Source organism: Muscardinus avellanarius (genome assembly GCF_963383645.1).
Source record: "Muscardinus avellanarius genome assembly, chromosome: 5".
Taxonomy (NCBI): domain Eukaryota; kingdom Metazoa; phylum Chordata; class Mammalia; order Rodentia; family Gliridae; genus Muscardinus; species Muscardinus avellanarius.
The window spans coordinates 18,628,827-18,650,529 of NC_137790.1; the positions used below are offsets into that span (position 1 = coordinate 18,628,827).

General features: G+C 40.8%; 1 protein-coding gene across 1 annotated transcript in view; it reads left to right on the forward strand.

Annotated features, from left to right (window-relative positions):
* Nucleotides 1-1,196: 1,196 nt before the first annotated feature.
* ADAMTS5 (ADAM metallopeptidase with thrombospondin type 1 motif 5) overlaps nt 1,197-21,703 on the forward strand; it is a gene marked incomplete at both ends in the record, with an annotated part of 42,018 nt that continues 21,511 nt past the window's right edge. Inside the window, 2 exon segments of the mRNA XM_080696846.1 lie at nt 1,197-2,282; nt 13,731-13,863. Of these exon segments, the coding sequence (XP_080552972.1) occupies nt 1,197-2,282; nt 13,731-13,863 (1,219 nt within the window).

Here is a 21,703-nt window from a genome sequence, read left to right on the forward strand (position 1 = left end):
GCCGGGAGGGACTTGAAATGTCTCGATAACTTTAAAAACACACCAAAATACCCCTGCAGGAGATGAGGTAAGCCGAGGCTAACCAACCCCAATTGGTTGTGAAATGTCAGACAGCCCCAGAGTCACTGCGGCTTTAAATGAGGCCAAGGAAATTCTCTGTTTTTCTTGCCCAAATACTCCCCCCCCCGCCCCCCAGCCCTGGCTGCCTCCTTTGTCCCTCCTTCCACTTCACCAGGCCCGGGTCCCTTCCTCCTTCCCCATCTCCCTTTCCTCGATCGCCCTCCTCCTCGGGGCTGGCCCTCCCCCATCTGATTAGGCGCGGACCGGGAAGGGTGGGAGTGGTGGGGGAAGCTCTCCCTTTAAGAGGCAGCGTGCAGTGACGAATTGTTGAAATTGCCATTGCAGGATGGCATGCCGCTATAAATTCATTGTTCCACCTCCCCGCTTCTTCACAGCGCCCTCGCTGCGCTCCGCGCTCGCCTCGGCCGACTGGGGATGACTGCGGGCGGGAGGTCGCCGCAGCCGGAGGGACGCCGACGCGCCGCGCCGCCGGCCGGCCTGGGGCTGCCCCCCGCGTTTGGCTTTTAATATTTATGGCATTTTTCCGCCTCTTTTTTCCCTTCCTCCTGGTTCCAGCAGAGCCGAGGAAACCCACAAAATAACCCAGGAAGTGGGGCCCGGAGCTCGGGACCTCGGCAGCGGGCGCGTCCGGAGCGGCGAGGGGGCGGGCGCCGCACCAGTTGCCGTGGCGCGCGGGACCTCCGCTGCTTCTCTGGGTGCGAGGATCGTAGCTGCATTTGCATTTATTTTTCCTTTTCTCCTATTTGCTGAATCTCCACCACTCCCTTTCTCCTCTCTTTTCCTTCCTTTCTTTTTTCTTTCTCTCTTTCTCTCCCCCTCTTTTTTTTTTTTTTTTAACCCTCTTCCCAGAGCACACATACAAACATTTTCCAAAGCAACAAAGAAAAGTTCGCACGCTGGCACGGCGGCTCGGACAGGCTGGCGCTGCCGCTGGTCCCCCCCCCTCCATCCCTGCGACACTTGACTTAACCTTGCAAGCAAGTGTGTGTGTGTGTGTGTGTGTGTGTGTGTGTGTGTGCGTGCGCGCCCCCTTCCCCGTCCTGGTAACTTCCCTAGCGAATAACAAATACCCATAAAGTCCCGGTCGCGCAGCCCCTCCCCGCGGGCAGCGCACTATGCGGCTCTGGTGGGCGTCCCTGCTCCTGTGCGCATTCCGCTCGTCCCTGGCCGCCGCCAGCCTCGCGGCACCTGCCCAGGATAAAGCCCGGCAGCCTCCGGCGGCTGCAGCGGCCGCCCAGCCCCGCGGGCGGCGGGGGGAGGAGGCGCAGGAGCCGGTCCAGCCTCCCGGCCATCTGTACCCCCAGGCATCTCAGCGCAGGAGCAGCGGGCTCGTGCAGAACATCGACCAGCTCTACTCCGGTGGAGGCAAGGTGGGCTACCTGGTCTACGCGGGCGGCCGGAGATTCCTCCTGGACCTAGAGAGGGATGATTCGGTGGGCGATGCGGGCTTCGCGCCCGCAGGAGGCAGACTGAGTGCAGCCAGGCGCCACCGGGGCCACTGCTTCTACCGGGGCACAGTGGACGGCAGTCCTCGCTCCCTGGCTGTGTTTGACCTCTGCGGGGGGCTGGACGGCTTCTTCGCGGTCAAGCACTCACGGTACACCCTAAAGCCGCTATTGCGTGGGCCTTGGACCGAGGCAGAGACTGGGCGAGTGTACGGAGACGAGTCTGCAAGGATCCTACATGTCTACACCCGCGAGGGATTCAGTTTCGAGGCCCTGCCGCCACGCGCCAGCTGTGAGACCCCTTCGTCCCGGCCGGGGCCCCACGAGCGCCCCCGGGTGCGTGGCGGTCCAGACCGACGTTCAGCTCCAGAACAGTCAGCTTTGCTGCCGGCTGGGGACCCAGGCCCCAAGACCTGGTGGCGGAGGCGGCGCCGCTCCATCTCCAGGGCCCGCCAGGTGGAGCTGCTCCTGGTGGCCGATGCATCCATGGCGAAGATGTATGGCAGGGGCCTGCAGCATTACCTGCTGACCCTGGCCTCCATCGCCAATCGGCTCTACAGTCACGCCAGCATCGAAAACCACATCCGCCTGGCCGTGGTAAAAGTGGTGGTGCTGGGCGACAAGGACAAGAGTCTGGAGGTGAGCAAGAACGCGGCCACCACGCTCAAGAACTTTTGCAAATGGCAGCACCAGCACAACCAGCTGGGGGAAGATCACGAGGAGCACTACGACGCGGCCATCCTGTTCACTCGGGAGGTAGGTTCCTGGACGAGGAGGTAGGTGGAAGGGACCTTCTTGCTGATGGCTGGCTTCTTCCCCCACAAACCACCTGCTACTGCGGATGCTTAAATACATCTTGCAGGGAAACTCAGCCAGGTTCTAGCTCTGCTCCTGAATTCAGATTAACCTTTGCAAAGATTCCTTCACTAAGTGGCTGAATAGGCTTGGGCAATCAAGAATCAATAATGCATGGCAACCAGCCTGAAATATGGTACCACAGGGACCTAAACATGATAAAGAATTATAATGCTTATGTGTATGGAGGTGGGGGGGATGTGCACAGGTCCAGGGGAAGAGAGGAGAAAGCCAGATTGTCTTGGGAATCATCAGTCCTCTGCTTTGCAGTTTAACCCAGGATATAACTTTGTCTAACCTAATGCAAAAGGCCTGGTACTTCATCCGTGGCCAGCGCTTTTTATTCCTTTGTAACTGTCCTTACTTGAACTCCTCCTGCCACACAAGGAAGGGCAGACTTTCCAAAGGACTCCTTTTCTAATCTGGCTTCCTACTGGAGTTCTTACACGTCCACCTTGGAATGTCAGTTCCTGGGAAGGAAGGAATGTGGGAGGGTCCAGAGGATGCGGAGGCCCAATCAGCTGAAGGGACATACTTGTGAGGTTCTTAGCAAGTCCTTTGCTCAACAGACCAGCGCACCATAAGCTCCACCCTCGCCAACTCAGCAGCCAAAGAGAGGCCACATCCAATTCACAGGTTTGAGTTTGGGATGAATGTTTCTGAAAGTCCACTGCGGAAAACCTGGTCAAGACATGAGGAAGCAATGTTTTCCCCAGGATTTCCTTTTCTTAAGTAAGAAAGTTACAGGGAAAAAAAAAAAAAAAAAGAAATGATATCTTTATAAGTTCAGAGGCTCTGGGAGGAACACAGTATCTATTTACGCAGTTATTAGACCACCACGTTGACATGACATTCAGACAGAAAACTGGGTCAGGTGGGGGCCTAGCTTGCTCACAGTTCTAAGCCTCAATTTTCACAACCCTCCTCTGGCAGTTTTTAAGTTGTGCCTCTCAGATGCTTGGTAAAGAATTGACTTTTGAAGCTCATTCTTTGACCGAGATCCATCTAGAAGAGATGGATTGCAAATTTTGAAAGAAAATGCAAACTCATGCCACAAAGCCCATAGAAAGGATAGGGAAGGAAAGATTGCATTGCAGGCTGCTGGAGAATCACGGCTTGGCTACCTAAATTTTCTATTTTTACTAAGGCACCCACGGCATGAAGGAAAAGTGTCGATAAATTTGGAGCGGAGAAACACTTGCGGCTCCTCGGGTGGACCTAATGTAAACCACATGTAAACAAAGACGCTGGAGGGCAGCACTTCAGGGAGAGCCAGGCAGCGCAGAGTGTGGTGCACAATGGAAAATCTCTCTCCTCATTAAGTGATATTCTGGAAGCCATCCTCTAATTCCTCTGTACAACATTAGTCTTTGAAATGGTAGAACATTCATTTTGTAGCCTGCCCTATGAAGTTCTCCTGTAAAACTATCCCTTTTTCATTTGGTTTCCAAGTCCTTTTTTTTTTTCTTTTTCATAAGCAACTTTCCATGTCTGGGTTTCCTTGCTTTGCTATATTACTAGAGCCTGCCAAGAAGGAGGCTTTGGGGAGTTTATGGAAGGAGGTTCTCTAAAGAAAAAGGGAAAAAAATTGTAGGTATATTGCTGCAGAGGTCATTTTTAATAATGTATTTTTTGTATTTTAATCAATATAGTTCATCGTTCTAAGATAAATAAAAATTAATTAAAGGCCCATCGCTCTTTGCCCTCTGCCCCTTAATTTTCCTGGTTCCCAGGGGAAGAAAAAAAAAAAGAGAAAATAGTCAGGGATTCTACATAATGGCCATTACTTTTTTCTGCATTTGCTTTTATTGCTTGAGTTAGGTAAGAATTTATATTTTCCAAATAGTGAAACTTTAAAGCACATTTTAAATAGATAAAAGAGGAAATGAATAGAGAGTCTATAGTAATTTAATAACTATTGCAATAGCATACATCTCCCTAACTAGTCTACACATGGGAAATATTGTGTGTGGGTCCTCCCCGGCCCCCTTGCCAAGCCCACGCATACTTGAAGTAAAGCAAATCCATTTAGTTTGCAGTTGGCCCTCTAATATGCACATCTCTAACTAAAAATGTATATATATATATATATATATATATAATTTGTAAAGCATTTGTATTATGAATATATGTACCTCATTTAAGAGTGCTATTAGTTAGGTGGCTGAGAAAAATATTTGAAGACCCTGATGCAACATTCATTTGAGAGTCCTCAAAATTCAGGATTGACTTGCTGTAATAGTGCAGGAAGTGAAAACCAAGAAGGCTGGAGGAGAGATGATCTGAGCTCTTCTATCTCATGGATGTCAGATAGCTTAAGTCCTAAAGAAAGGCTTTCATAGCTGATACTTTTTCAATGAGAAATATGCAGAGTTGGCACCAAGATAATACTTTTACAACTCTGTTTTGAATGTAAGAAGTGCGTTGCTTAGCAGCCAGACGCCAAGCCATCAGATCTGTGTTTTGATGGGCTCTGAGTCTTGTTCAAATTTTGTGTCCAGATGTCTTTTCCTAAATGGCTTGTTTTTGAGGCATGAAGCAAATGTGTGAGGATATGTTTTCCACCCCTGTTTACTAGCGGAGGCCACCTTGAGCCTTGTGTCTGGGAGTCAGCAGAATAGTGTTAATCATTCATCTACCAAACTAACACACTTCCCTGACAGGACTATACCCCAGCACTTGGGCACTGTTCTAATTAGAGAAACATTGCACCCGTCAATTTTCTGGCACAAAAACAGTTTTCTCTGTGGAATGGCACTTACACTGGAATTCACACCACTTCTGCCTTCAAACAGTAGAAATCCAATCTCCCCAGGATTTATTTTTGCTTTCCAGAGTCCTTTCCTTGTTCCTGACATCCTCTTTTCTTTTAAAGTAATTCCTCTGATGACACACCCATTTTGTGAACTGCCTGCTCATTCTTTAGAAACAAAAATCTACCTGACTGAGAACAAAATTGGAAATTGTTTAACATTCCCTTCTCCCTTGCACACCACCAATGAAGCCTTTTGTGACCTGAACACATTGGATTGAAACTGAACTGGCTAAGAGACTGTACAATATAAAAGGTTCATTCATCATTAATTATCAAAGCACCATTTAATAGGCTATTGACTTCCAGCTGAAAGCTTTTCTCTTTCTATCTTATGATGCTTGGGCTAGGAGTGTACATTTCTTCTTTCCCACTGGATTCTTGGGTTCTGATCATAGGGACAATTAGGAAGAGATCAGAAGCTTTAAAGAAGGAAAGAGATGTGCTTTTTCTTAATGGCCTGATGAATGGACCATTTGATTAAGTCACAAATTTGAGTTCAAATTTATTTAAATTAAAAAGAGAGCCTTTATCAAGGAATCACAGGTGACAGATCAATCTTAATTAACCAAGAGCTAAATAACCAAGAAATGGGGAGACCTATAACAGCTGAAACAGTTCTGGTTGATATTTTTAAAATAAAATGTGAGAAATACTCTGAAAACTCTCGTCTATTAGGGATGATTTATGACTACACACAGGATCTATTACAGTTTTGTATTTCTCACATTTGGCACACACCCAGGAACACTTCCCATGTGTGAGACACTCATTAAGCAGTGATTGGTAGGAAAATGGAAAATACCTGGTCCCTGCCTATCAGTCTTATCACCAGCAGAGAGGATGCAGGTATGTGCATAAATCACACTAATGTTAGGAAAACTAATAAATGCTGTAACTGAGCCATAGACAAAATCTATCAAAGAGAAAAGAAAAATGAATTTTGTCTGTGCATCTTTATGCAGGTCTTTTATTTTAACAAATGTAGAATAGAATTGATCCTCAAAAGCTGGATTTGTTTTGTATTCAGCCACCTGTGAGAGTGAGTACTTCTTATGTTTTACCCATGGGTATAAACCACTTCATAATTAATTCCATCAACAATCTCCCACCTCTCTATTCTTTCAATTTGACAGATAAGGACATTCATGTGAAAAGAAACAGAATCTTCTAGGAGTAACAGCTGACAAGTGGCAGAGAGAGGAGGAGGAGGAGGAGGAGAAGGAGGAGGAAGAGGAGGAGGAGAGAGAAGATAGCCCTGTCCAGTGCTCTGCAACACAGTATTATAGCTAATTCAAACATTTAATATGTACTGTATAGGCAGAGAAGGATTCAGCAGTTTAAAATCTGGTGACTTAAAATTTATCCCGGGGGGAGGGGGAAAGTAGATTATTTCATTGTATCTTGATAACTATTATGATAGATATGGTTGAATGTTCTCATGGAAGCATAAAGGTTGCTGACTCCAGTTCAGTTAAGCCTTGAAGAAAAGTTTACAGCCAGATTAGAGAAGAAATTGTTTATCACACGTAGTAATTCTCTTGGGCTACCATAACAAGATGCCACTGAATGGGCAGCTTTAACAAGAGAATATATTTTCTTTTCATTCTGGAAGATGGGAGGTTTAAGATAATTGCCAATTCTGTTTGGGGTGAGGCTCCTTTTTCTGATTTGTGGATGTGTTTGCTGTGTGCTCAGATGGCCCTTAATGTGTGAGAACCCCAAGGCATGGTGGGGATAGAGGGGGGGCAGCGCTCCAGTGTCAAGTAAGGATGTCAGTTCTGTCTGATTTAGAGTCCCACTTTTATGACCTCATTTAACCATCTTTGCTCCTTATTGGCTCTATCTCTAAATAGAGTCATATTGGAGGTTAGGAATCCAGTTTAGGAACTTAGGGAGGATACAGTGCAGTCCACAGAACCATGCTGAGAAGTCTGTTTTGTAGATTAAATGCAATGGGAAGTCAATGGAAAGAATAGTAGTAGGAAATTAACAGTGACAAAGATGTGTGTTGGGTGGACCTTTTAGACTAGATCTTGCAGAGCTGGGTCATTTCAGTAACCTGAACTGAAGAGGAGGCTCAAGGTGGCATAAAGCAGTGACATTAGGAACTGAGAGGCATGGGTATAGCTAATAAATGTTCAAAGGAGTTGGATGTGAGTAGATTGATCTTTTCTAGCAGAAAGAATGTTTTGGGTTAAGGCGTGGGTACCAAAACTTTCATGAGATATACAGAAAATAGCAGACAGGATAGAGAGATAAGGCTTAGTAGAGAAAAGCAGAGAAGTTAGGTAGCATTGTGCCAGTGTTGAATGCCAGGCTGCGGGCAATGCGGAGGAGTGGAGGGATCTTATAAGATCTTTGCTCTAGGAAGGAAACTGACTGTAGTGTATACATAGAGAAGTTACAACAGACAAAGGGTCCAGTTCGAGGTACCAGGTGACAGCCCAAGCAGGAAGGAGTAATGGAACAGATGAGAAACAACTACAGTGGCTTCCAGTGACTGATAAGATGTGGCAAGTGAAACAGTTAATAATATCATCAGATTTCCCATCCATCACTTCCATTTAATTGTTTTCTAGAATATCTTTCACAGTACATTTGGTATATTTAAGTCCCTTCTAAAATACTGAGTTTTGCCAAACATAGAGTTGAAGTAGAGACTATTTTTTTATTGGCCATGAATGTAAAAGATAAGATCGGCATCTAGAATAGCATGGGTCCTGATTTAACAGTCATATGGTGAATTAAGTTGAGGAATTGCAATGTTGGGCTACAGGTGTTACTGTCGGTCTCATACTCAAGCTGGAGACTTTGGGCATTTGCACTTTTTTTTTTTTTTTTTTTTTTTTTTGCAGTACTGGGAATGGAACCCAGGGGCATTATACCTCTGAGCTACACCCCCAGTCCTATATTTTATTCTTATTTTGAAACAAAGTCTTTCTGAGTTGCAAATGGCCTCACTCAGTAGCTGTCCTTGAAATGGTATCCTGTCTCAGCCTCCCAAATGTTGGGATTACAAGCGTGCGCCACCATGCCGGGATGCATTTGCTGTTCTTGAGCTCCGATTTCTTCATCTATATACATTGGAATGTTCTTCATCTCTTAATCGGAATATGTGTCCAGATCATGCCTCACAGATCATTTGGTCCAACTCCTCATGGTAATGATGAAGGGATTTTTTTTCCTCAAAGTGCAAATTATTAATCAAACTCCTTACTAATTGAATGAGAAAAGCAATCTACTTTCCACTCACTATCTTTAACAGCCTTGCTCCCACTCTTCACAACAACTCTTCCAAACATCTGTTCCTCTCAATCTCCAATTTGTTTCTTTCATTCTTCCCCTTTTCTCCTTCTTCTTAGCTCTCATTTATCAGAAAAGTATCCCATCTTGGCACTCTGGGTTCAGACTATCTTTCCAACTTTTCCTGCTAGTCCACTCAGAATTCCTGAACTTCAGTCCTTTCAAACTTCTCATTATGCCCAGAGAGTTTGCCTTTTAGCACTCATAAAATTTCCCTCAGTCCTTCCCTATTAGAATATCCTTCTTCTCAGGCTACCAGATCTAGTAAAAGTGTCTCCAGTTCTTTGAGAAGGTTTATGGATTCCCTTGGGATGGGCTCATCAGATCCTCTCCTGTACCCCTGCAATAATAGATTTTCATAGCACGTCAGTCACACTTTGCTTCCCTCTTGACATGTATTGGTTTTTCTCACCAGGCTATTATGTTTATTAAGGATCAGGGTTAGATCTCATTTCATTTGCTTATGACAGTGTTAACACTTTTCACCTTGCCTGGCAGATTGTCTATATGAAATGATTGTTTTAGGAATAAATATACCTGGATTCCTTAGCCTTTATCCAGTGGGGCTCTTTTGTATCTAGAGGCATGAATTTTATAATTTAAGTCATTGTAATGATTGGTCTAATAGTCCCAATTAATATAGTATGTGCTCAAGTACAATATAATACATATATAATGGCATTATATATGTTTTGGTATTGTATATGCATATTATATATGTATTGAGGATAGCTATATAGGTAACCAGAAAAAAAAAAATTGACCCTTAAGAATCAGATCCATGTTGGGGGCAGGTAAACCAAGGAAAAGTGGAATTAATCAATGCTTGCTGTATGCATGTGTGGAAATACCACACTGAACTGCTTAAAATGCACAACTAGTTCACATTAATCACAGATAAAATAAAATAATTATAAAATAATCAGGTCCACAAAACAATATGCATGAGTATACATAAGCATATATGTGAATGTATGTGTAATAATTGTGGTTAAATATGTGCCTCATTACTAATTCTTCTATCCCTAGTCTCTCTCTAGTAAAAATTGTGTGGCTAGCGGGGTAGATACTGCAGGTCAAGCCTCTTTCCTGAAGCTGCATGTCTGCCCTCCAGGAGACGACATTTACAGAAACAGAAATCGCTGTAACTTCACCTCTTTATGAGGTGTTCTTCCTTCACTTTTTCTGTTGCTCCCGCAGATGTGATGGCATCTACCCTTATCAGCACATGTGCTTCCTGTGGCTTCTTATCTCAGCAGATTTAGGCTGCACGGGAGACTAGTTTCTCAATCAAGGCAGGAAATCCTCCAACTCCTGTGATTTGTTCCACTGTGGATATTCGTGCCTGCTCGGTTCTTTTCCCACTCACTGCTGCACACTGGGATTTTCCAAGCGGGGCCTCTGGGCCTGGCAGCTTGAGGCAGCATGCTTTGGTTACTCTCTTCCTCTTTCTCCATCTTCACCGGTAGGTCTCAGGCACTCTTACCATTTCTAAGTTTTATAAAACGTCACAGGTTTAGCCTCATGCAGAGTCTTCAAAAACATTACATCTTGTGACTGGTCATAATGTTAGTGACCTCCCTATCAGATCATTCTGGTCTTCAGAGTATCTTAGATGTATTTTTGAGTAAGATGTAATATATCAGTCCATAACCTGGCCAACACTGCATCATGAGACCAGTTAAATCCCTGCATACTTTTGCAATCCCTGCATTTTACTAAATCTTTCATTGTACTACTCTCCGGACAATGGTGATAAGATTTTGATACTGCATAAGAAGAGCCATATTTAATATACCAAAGACATCACTTACCTTCTTTTTTTGTGGTACCAGGGATGGAACCCGGGGGCATTGTACCTCCGAACTACACCTCCAGCTCTATTTTATCTTTTAGTCTTTTTAGTTTTGAAACAGGCTCTCACTGAGTTGCTAAGGGCCTCGCCAAGTAGCTGAGGCTGTCCGAGAACCAGAGGTCTCCTCTTCCCGAATGCTGGGATTACAAGGATGTCACCAGGCCCGGAGATATCACTTACCTTCTGCTACACACTGAAAAAGCAGAAAAGTTTGTCCCCGCTTTCAATTCATTTACCTGTTACATGAATATTTTATATGATCCATACTTCTTCAGTATCTTCTGCCTTCAAATACAGATTATACATAGACACAGATATATAGACATAGCGATATATGCTGTAGCCCCAATAGTACCCTTACTCCTATTCTACTTTTTTTAAAATTCTGTAAACTTGAAGTAAGATTTGCATCTATAATATTGTTTTAAATCACCACCAGAAAATAAAATATGAATGATATATCTTGTATTCTTTTATAATTATTTTATTGGCGCATTGAAATTATACATTATAATGAGCTCCCAGGTGATAAAAGCATACATGCACACAACTTTTGATGTATTCTTAAAAATTTGATACCCAAGTTATAGTTTTTATGCATTGATTGAGATGAACATTAAATCTCAAAGAATTGAGATATTCATTGTAAATCTTGAGGGTAAAACCACAACTATATGATTAAAGCTTGAAAATGAATGAGCAAAATGGAAAGGTTGTCAGTTTACATAATTATAGCCATGGAAATATTACAGTGTGGCTATATAGTCAAGGGATTTAATCGGGGTGGTTCAAAAAATAACAAGTGCTTCTGTTCATCATTTTGTCACATGCACACATTTTCATGGCAAAAGGCCAAGTGCATTTAATGCAATTCAAAGATGACAAGGAGGGCTGATGGCCCCTAATGAGCAATTGATTAGCAGTAAACAGAGAGATATTAAGATTCCACTTTAAACCCCATTCATAACAGGAAGGCCGTTTCCCTTTGCTGTGGCTCTCCCTTCAAAATTATTAGTGAAGGAGTAAGGAAGGAAGACTTTATGTTCAAATTGTATTACCCGAAGATAATGAATTCCAAAATTGAGAAGATAAATATAAGTCTCGGTTCAAATTGTATATGCTTGCAGAAATAACCTACAGTATCTAGCCCCTCACTTAAACTATAACCTGGGATTTGGTTATAGAACTGCTAAAATGATTGGAGAGAAAGAGGATTAAAAATGTATTATACTATATTATTATCTCAAAGGCTGATTATTATACAAAAGTATGTCCCAATTTCAATTTTTAAAGCTACTAATTTGTTCTCAGCAGCTGTAATTTGGGATCCCACAGGATGACACATGAGGATACACAGGAAACTTTGGAAGGCTGTCGGTTTGGTGCCTTGAATCACCAAGGCGACTTGGCTGAGATTTCCACTGTCTGAAGCTACAATAACATGGTGGCCGCAGTGTAATTCATCACAGTTGGGAACTCAATACACAGAACACAATCACGACCTTCTCCAATAAAGAGGAGAGAATGAGGTGTATCTTTTAAATACTCTTCACCTTGGTTGGATGTTTCTATAGAAAAATAAAAAAAGAATTAGAGAAGTATCTTTGCACAGGGTATGTGATATTGGTTGACTAGTAAAACAGCCTTGTACTGATTGTCTGCAGGCTGTTGAGGGCCTACCAGTATGAAGAACATGAACTGTGTGTTAGGATTACATTGTGCCTGTTTGGCACCATTCAAATCAATAAAGCAAATGTCTCCTGAGTTCATATTATAAGCCTTTGTGATACTTAGGGATACAAAAATGACAGAAATCATAGCTATAGTAGAAATGCTATTTGTTATTTCAATTCGTAGAGTAGCTAATATGTTTCAAACTGCCTTCTTTGTCTATTAACTTGCTAGAAATACTGTCTTATTTACAGGAATATAATGTACATGCTATTAATTAATTTTATTGAAGATTAGTAAACACAAAGACTTCATCTACTAATACTTAAATTGCATTTAAAGAAAAAAATTTATCTTTTCAAATATATCATATTGCCAGGCGTGGTGGCGCGTGTTTGTAATCCCCGGCGCTTGGGAGGCAGAGACAGGAGGATCGCGCAGGTTCGAAGACAGACTCGCTGGCTTAAGAGACCCTGTTTCCAAATAAAAATATAAAAAATAGGTGTCTGGGAGTGTAGCCCGGAGGTTGAAGGGTTTCCAGGAGCCCCAGTACCACCAACCCCCCCCCGAACAACAAATCTATCATATCAAATATTTGGCTTAAATTTTCATTGTAAGCTTATTATCTTTAATGTCTTGTTGATGTTCCTATCATTCAAACCAATAATTTTTAGTTAATTTTTAACTATTAGTGGAGTGCAAGCATTCTCCCTATAAAGAATCTCTTAAGAGCTCTACATCTTGCTGGGCACAGTGGTGCATGCTTATAATTCCAGTACTTGGGAGTCTGAGACAGGAGGGTCACAGGTTCAAGACCAACCTCAGTAATTTAGCAAAACTCTCAGCAACTTAGAGAGACCCTGTTTCAAAATAAAAAAAAAATAAAATAAAATATGGCTGGGAATGTGGCACAGAGTTAGAATGCCCCTGAGTTCAATTTCCAGAACCAATGAATAAATAAAAATAAATGAATAAATAATCAATCTATGTACCTTCTTAAAAAATCCATATGCTTATATCCATAATATGCCTCTATCTCTATTACATATGTTTTCTGAGGATTGATCAGATTGAAAAACACTACATGAAAAGCTATGAACCAGAATGCATAAATTTCTGAAGCTGTACCTATGGAATTACAACTAAGTTTAGAAATTGAGAGATGAGCTTTTAAAGAATTTTATGTATGGATTAAACCTTAGTTTCCCATAAAAATTGCTGATAAATTTTTATTCTGTCACATATATATATATATATATATATATATATATATATATATATAGTTGTAATTTTTCCCTATGATAGAAAAAAATTATTAGGCCAGTCTTCTGATAAATTTAGCATCTTTCAGGGTCAGAAAATTAAGGCTTTCCTAAGGATGACCATATGTGAAAGTGATCCTTGACATATGAATGTGCCTTATGGCTTTGTGAAGGCCTAGGCTGTGATTGCAATGAACAAGTTACGATCCTAAGACACGCTTTAAAATGTAATCGGGTTCATTTAACCTTCTGTGCTTCTGGGTCCCAACATAACTCAAAAGAGTCCTTGCCTTGAGCCTGTCTTTGGATCATTTCCAAGAGCAGAGCAGGTGACACCATAAACATATCCCACTCTTGCCATTTAGGGTGAGCTAGTGGCTCTCCATGGTGGCTCCTTCTGGATGTAAATTGATTTTAATGATTTCTTTCTTTCTCTTGGGCAGGATTTATGTGGGCATCATTCATGTGACACCCTGGGAATGGCAGACGTTGGGACCATATGTTCTCCGGAGCGCAGCTGTGCTGTGATTGAAGATGATGGCCTTCATGCAGCTTTCACTGTGGCTCACGAAATTGGTATGCAGCGCCTTTTCTCTTCCCTCGCCAAATCAAACACTCGTAACAGCTGCAGCGGGAACCAAAATACTTGGCAATTAAATCCAGATTTCTTCTGGTTCAGATGTGCCCATTGGAGATTACATTTTGTTTATATTTGTGCTTTTAAGGTTAACCCAATTGGAGAGAAGAAGACAATGTCAGCAACACGGTGTATGTTTCCTTCTGACAGTGTCACTTAAAGAGGGATTTGCTACTGCTACTATCTTCTTTTAATCCTTTTAAGCAGCCCGACAGGATTCGGAGACAAAATTTGTCACAGACGCCAATGGTATGCAGGGATGTCCCTTTTACAAGTTATTCAAGACAGTACTGACTCATCCAGGGCTAATCAGTTTGCACAGAAATTTAACAGGTCTTGCTCCAATGGTGAGTGAATAGTAGGCTCCCATCAAAAGCATCAGGAGCTTTTGGTAAACATTCCTGTCTCCTTTTTAATAGCACTGGAGAGTGACACCGAGCTGCCGCTCAACGAGGCTCACTTTAAAAGGTCACATACCCAATTGGTTTGTTATGGGAAATGCAGTTAAATCCTACAACTATAAATTGACCACTGAGTGAGCAGTTAAAATATATTCCCATAAGAGGGAGTTTGTGTTTTCTAATCATTGACCTAGGCTACTAGGTATAGGGGAAATTGGCTTAAGACTTAGGACTGGATGTCAGAATTAGTCACATCTGGGTTTAATTCTTACTCAAGTGTTTTCTACCTATGTCACATTAGTCTAATTATTCAAACCCCGTGCTTCAGTTTTCATATCAGAAATGTAGGGATAATTGTTTTAGGGACAAACTTGGGTAGGATATGGAAAATAACTAAGATTAAATTTACATCTATTTCCATTTTTTCTAATTAAATTTACTTTTAGAGGGACAAAGAATGAGTTGAGCATTGCTGCATTTTTAAAATTTTTTCTATATTTTATTAAACAGATTTATATTTTTAAAATTAAGTGTTTAAGCCGGGCGTGGTGGCACAGGCTTGTAATCCCCGCACTTGGGAGGTGGAGACAAGAGGATCATGTAGGTTCGAAGCCAAGCCTTGCTGGCTTAAGAGACCCTGTTTCCAAACAAAAATATATATAAAAAATAGGTGTCTGGTAGTGTAGCCAGGAGGTAGAAGGGTTTCCAGGAACCCCATTACCACCCCCCCAAAAAATTAAGTGTTTAAATGAAAATTAAAACACTTCTATTTCCAGTTTCTAAGAGGCAGAGAATATTTTCACCGGATGGTAATTTCTAATTGCTGTATTTCTTTGAGGAGTCAGACTGATCTCTAATTAGCGGTATCATTTCATGAGTCCAAATAATGTAGCAGATAACTAGAATTAGGTAAAATTTCAATATGTGTGTGAGTGGGGGGTATACTGGGGGTTGTATCCAGGGACATTCGATCTCCAAGCTACATACCCCCATACCCCCAGCCATATATATAAATACATATATACACATTGTTATGTTTTTAAACAGAGTCTCCCCAGGTTGCTGAGGGGCTTGCTGTGTTGCTGAGTCTGACCTTGAACCTGTGACCCTTCTCTTTCAGCCTCTCAAGTACTGGGAATACAAGTGTGCGCCACCATACCTGGCCAAATTTCAAGTCTTTTTTTTTTTTTTTTCGATACTGGGGATTGAACCCAGAGGGATTCTACCCCTGAGCTCTACTCCCAGCCCTAGTTTTTATTTTTTTTTATTTTAAAACAGGGTCTCACTAATTTGCAGAGGGCCTCACTCAGCAGCTGAGGCTGGCCATGAACCTGTGATCCTCATATCTCAGCCTGCTAAGTACTGGGATTACAAGCATGCACCACCACACCCAGCTTCAACTCTTAGGCATTAATTGTGACATTAATTTTCCTGGTACTCCTCACAGTTTTCTTATCATCTAAACCACCACCAAACACCACAAACATAACACCGTAATATTAAAAACCATACAATGCACACTGATAATAATTCAGTCAACACTTACTGGGCAGCTTAAGCCTCAGGAGCCAGAGATCTGGGATGGAGTCCCAGCTCTGTCTCTGGGCTCTTTGTCTTTCTTATGCAATGATTTGAACCCTCCGCAGAGCCCATATGCCTAACATGTTTTGAAAAGACAAGCCACTGGGATTTTAGGGTAGAGATTACATCTTCATTTGGGTGTCGCACTCATGCATGTTACACCAGCTGATAAAAAATGCAACCTAATATAGAACGTTAATTGATATTTATTAAAAATATACATATGCATATGTGTGAGTAAACAGGAGAATGAGTGAACAGCAGTTGGTTCAAGACAACAGCCCAATTCTTCAGTAGAAACTAGGAAGAAGTCATTGAAATTCTCAGGAGGACTAAAATTCAACAGAGGTTAAAAGTATGCTAGAGATTAACCACCATTCAGAGTGAGAGGTGTCCCGTAAGAGAAGGTCTAAATCCCCGGGGAAATGAGGTATGGTTATATCAGGCTAGATGAAGAAATGATAAGGAGTGAGTGAGTGGAATGTTGGGGTCATCCATCCACAGGACAATGATGGGGTCGTGGGGAAAAGAGACTGCACGTTCCATAAGGAAGGGCTGTTTCTTCCCTCTCTCCTGCTGTTATCTAGTCAGCTGTTTTCACACACTGACAGCATCTGAGAGGTTTCTGTGTGCAAGAAACACAGCCTCCTCAGGATGCTTTGGCTCTGAAGACCACTAACCTGTGATGGAGAGCATCTCCTCTCCCAGCTTTCTGGACCATGGGTTGCTCAGGAAGGTGATGCACTCTGCTAAGTTGAAAGCCAGATACTAATATGAACAAACACTGTATTAAAACTATGTCTGCACATCCAATGAGAATTTATCCTTAATGGTATAAAATAATTGAACACAGTTATACAAAAGTGGTACATAGAAGAAATGCAGGCTTCCGTATGCAAAACAACTCCAAATCTTTGATTACAATTTTGTGTTCATCTTCTTTATTGGGTTATCTCTGTTTATTTCTTTAGAATTCTTTGTAAGTCATTCTCCAATCAGTTTTTCTTTTTGCATTACAAATTGCTCAATCTACGAAATATAAGGTCAGAAGGTAGAAGAATGTAGCTTTAATTATTTTCTTAGAGAAACCTGGCTCCCATTTTCTTTTTCCTTATGATTTAATTTTGTTTTCTGCCTAAATATTCTGAGCACACATTATAAAATGCGGGCCTTAATTTTTTATCAAAGATAACTGCAGAAAGATTTCTTAATCCTCTGTGTATTAAGAGTCTTGTCTCTGCAGGCCCTGTATCTTCCTTAATACAGCTCACGGATTCGTTTCAGTGCCTGTGTTTTGGGCTAAATGTATGAAGCCATCAGGCACTGGATTCTATAACTGAATGCGACTCTTTCCTTACAGATCCTTTTCTTTTCTTTTTTTTAGGCATAGGCTACTTTCCAAACTTGAAAGCCGTGTATACAGCCCACGTATGGTGATAGAAATCATCTCTTTAAAAATCTCAGTTTCCTGGTGGTGTTTTGAATCTGCGTGAGCCTCATTCCAAAATGTGCAGTTAGCTTCACGCAAACAGATCACATAAAACACAAGCTGGGAAAAGTTTTCCAGGCTGTTCCCATAATTTTTCTACTTTATTTTTTCTATAAGCAGTGAAAGGAAATATTTGATTAAGAATAACACTTCCATGAACTGACTTCCAGATTCTCATGGGAGTGTCCAAATGTTTCCTCTTTCTGAACATAGTGGTTTAAAATACAAAGTTAGGTTAGTTTTATGCACAAAATGAATCTAAGTTACCATTTTTTACTCTTCCCTCTCCACTTAAACATTGTCCTACATTGAGAATTAACACTTAAGACAAAGGCAAATCGAAAGGCCTTATCTCGCACCATTTCTATACACAATATTAAGTTGATTCAAATCAAAATGACATGTATTAAATAAACAAGTCTGAAAAATTACTCTTTTACATACCACCTGTTAACTGGTGCTCTTCTCTTTTTCTGCTAATTCTTTATAGTTCCGTTTTGGAAATATATAGTCAACTAATGTCAATACAGGCTTGTGCAAGAGACATATTGTTTAGTATATATTCTCAGTTGCTTTCCTCCTTGCTATGTTTATGTGTATGTAAATATTAACTAAATTGATAGAACATTTTAGAAAGTTATTTCAAACCATTGAAAACACGGTCTCCATCCATGTGCCTTGGGTGGAGGTAGGAATGTGTTTACAGATATTTTATAATCCAAATGTGAACTACAGAATATTTTCAAGTTTTGAGTTTATATTTAACTTCTTGAACTTTTATTATAGACTTGTAATAATAATGATTGCACCTGCTGCCCACATGGTTATTACAAACAACAATTTTATTGATGTGCAGCCAACTTCTAGTATACAAGGGAGAACAATCCGATTTTATTTAGGTTAATGAAATCCATAATTTGCAAACATGCCCAAGGTTTACTTTATAGCTGTTCATTATAAAATGTGCTAAGTGGATCTTTCCACTGTGAAAGACACAACTGTGCTTCCTGAGCTACAGTCAGGCAGTTTTAAAAAGTCAAGATCAAATATTCAGCCGTGGCTTAGGAAGTGGTCAAGACACAACAGCAGGGCTGCCTGTGTTTTGCTGTGGTTAGAGGGTGTTCTCTGGTTGTGCTGATCTGCGTGTGAGTGTACTCCCATAGCTGATTAGATTAAACAAGGCCATGTTTTGAAAAGCTGCACAGGCCCTCGAAACACCATAGACCAAAGCAAAGTGCACAGAGTCAGATGTCTGGATTGGCTGGGAGATGTGAGGTGAGATGGAAGCTAAGATTAAACTTGTTATTTACCCCCGAACCCATTGCTTTAATCAACATGAACTGAGCATTTTCTTTCTATCCAGTTTGGAGCAGTGCCATACTGTGTCTTTCTTGGCCTCCAGATGAAAGGTGGGAGTAGGTCTCTTCTCTCTGTCTAACGGCATTGAAAGATTTAATGTTTACTAAAGCTCTTAAGAAATCAAATCCCAATTGGTGTTTTTCTAGGGGAGGTTACTAATTTTCTACTACGTGTGTGGAAGCCAGCAAGTGGAATGTGATATCAAAAGGAAAATTATACTTACTACATGATTTATTTTTCTCATATAATTAGCAACTTTTTTCTTTCCCAAATCAAGGTGTTTGGTAATATAAAAAACTACTAAAATGACTCAAGACTAGCATGCCTCAGTGAAAGTGTAATGATCCTAGGAGATCAGGGAGGACAACAGTGCTTAGCTGATCCTTTGACCAGTGTCAGGCACATATTCCAAGCATTTTGCATCTTTTATATCATTTAATCCTCACTGTATCCTTTGAGGTAAGTACTATGAAGGGCTACCAAGAGAAGAGGAGCTGAGACACAGAAAAGTTTCTAAACCTATCTAAGGTCAACAACTAATATGCTTCTAGGATAAAATTTGAACCCAACTCTCCTGGTCCACAGCCCAAGATTTTAATCTATCCTAAAATACATGGTTTTGAGATAGTATTCACTTTAAAAGATATAAGAATGAATTTGAGTCAAAAGAATATTATTGATAAAGCTGAGTAATAAGATAAAAGAAATTAAGTTTTCCTTCATGCAAATTATCCAATTGATATCACATTTTACCATTTACATTTAATGTTTTCAGATAGGCATTAAGAATTTTATCACTTTTATAGAAGTGTTTGTGTTTATAAATAGGTGCGTTTCATCTGATATTTGGAGCTCAAGGGTGCATTCTTCAATGATTCTAGATTCTGATTCTATGTGAATTGTTGACTCAATTTCCAATTTCTGGCAAGATCTTCTTGTACATCCTTAATCCCAGCTGGAAAATTAGATATAAAAAAATGACCTCATTAAGAGACAGATGCTTCGTCCGAGCAGTGCTTTCCCAAGTAAACACATTACAGAGCCTTCTTGTGACTTTTTTTTAGGATGTGGTGCTGTGTCCCCTGGACTATTGGTCAGCTTGGGATCAGGAGACAGGATCTTGAAACTCAGTTTAATTTGCAGACCAAAGTTTAGAAAAACAAGTAATTTCCCTCCTGAGGTTAATGTTTTAAGACAGCCTTAGTTGTACAGTAATACCTGAATTGAATAAGAAGCTGACTTACCAGTTTCCTTTAAAGTAACGTGTTTTCACTCAGCTGCATGTTTTCTCTGGTTTTCTAACACCAAATTTATTTATTATTGTAAGGAGGCAAGATGCTCTTTAAATCTGTATTGGGAATAGCAAAAATAAAATCTACTTAATATGTTTTTACCCATTCACCAATTTAGAAAGAGGATTGGGAAAATGATCAGGTGATCAATAGTTTGCTATTTCTGCACAAGCAGTAGAACTCAGACTTTTGACCCTGTTGACTTTACTTTGATATAATGTACCATTAAACTGATTTCCTTAGTATAATTCAAAATGAACTCCCTGTAAGTTTGTGTGATGGACATTAATTAACAGTACTGTTGTATGTCTGACATGACAATATATATTAAGAATAGATTGATATTTTTTACCAAAGCACTTATAGTTTACACCTTGAGTTTAGCCAATGATTTAAAAAAGTAAGACACTATTCTGAGGTGTTAGAACACCTCACATTTTCCTAAAACATCTTTTGAGTTCTTGGAAAATACCAGTGGAGTCGGTAGTTGCAAAAATTTTTAAAATATCATCCTGATTTCTCTCATCCACTCCCTTTAATTTAGATGCGATTATCAAGTGAATCCACCAAATGAGGATGTTTCATTCAAAATTGCCTCAAGATTTTAGGTGAGAAGTTTCCAATTACATCATGAAGAATTAAGGATTTGCTAAGAAAAATAGTCTTATAAACAGTTGCTCAGGCTGATTTTTCATGTTTTACATATCTTCAGATTACAAATTACTTTTCATTTTTAATTATATTTTACTGGTGCATTGTAACTATACATAATACTGAGATTTAGTGTGATCAAAACACACACACACACACACACACACACACACACACACACACACACACAGGTACATATTCTTATAGATTCCAAACTGATCTTACATAGAAATATGATTTCTTCTGGAAAGCAAGACTTCTCCTCAAAGGGAAGAATTGCCTTTCTGCGGCTTCTCAACATGCCCATGTCTCCTCCAAGACTTTAAACCTCAGCTCACTACTCTTCTGTATTTCTGTAAAAGTTCCTCATGAAATCTAATACAATGGAAGCACCTAATGACTTTATGCCTTATAAACATTTTCTCCATCATTTCTTCAATTTCTTCATGAGCTGTTTTACTTACTCTTTGGGGCACAAATGTCTAACTCCCATCTGCAGGTAAAGCTCCTGGGGACTGCTTCTTGCAGAGATTGTTCATCTCCAATTCATACCATTCATTTTAATCATCTCTGTTGGTGATTTATGATCAAACTCTGCGAAAAAGGAGACTTCTGAAAAGCTCAAGTCCATCTTTGATGATCAGTATCAATCTCAGTTTCCCTGTGCAACTAGTTGAAATATACAGTTGTTGGCTGTGAAGTTTTATTTTCAATTTCCTTGTGTTCAGATCTTCTCTGTTCGTATGTTTCCTAGTATGTTATCCTTCATGTATGTGTTCCTTTAAAGTGCCTTATGATTGTGTATGTGCCCCGTCATTTCAGGGATCAATGATATTGGCAAATTTCAGAGTGACAGCAGATGTCTCCACATCACTGACCAGAGACATTTCAAAACACCATTCCTTTGCTGTTCACGATCCTTAGTGTGTGTCATTTCATTTCTGAAGAGCATCCAAACATCCCTCACACTGATCTTGCTTTTCATCTCCCATTCAGATCCTGAGGG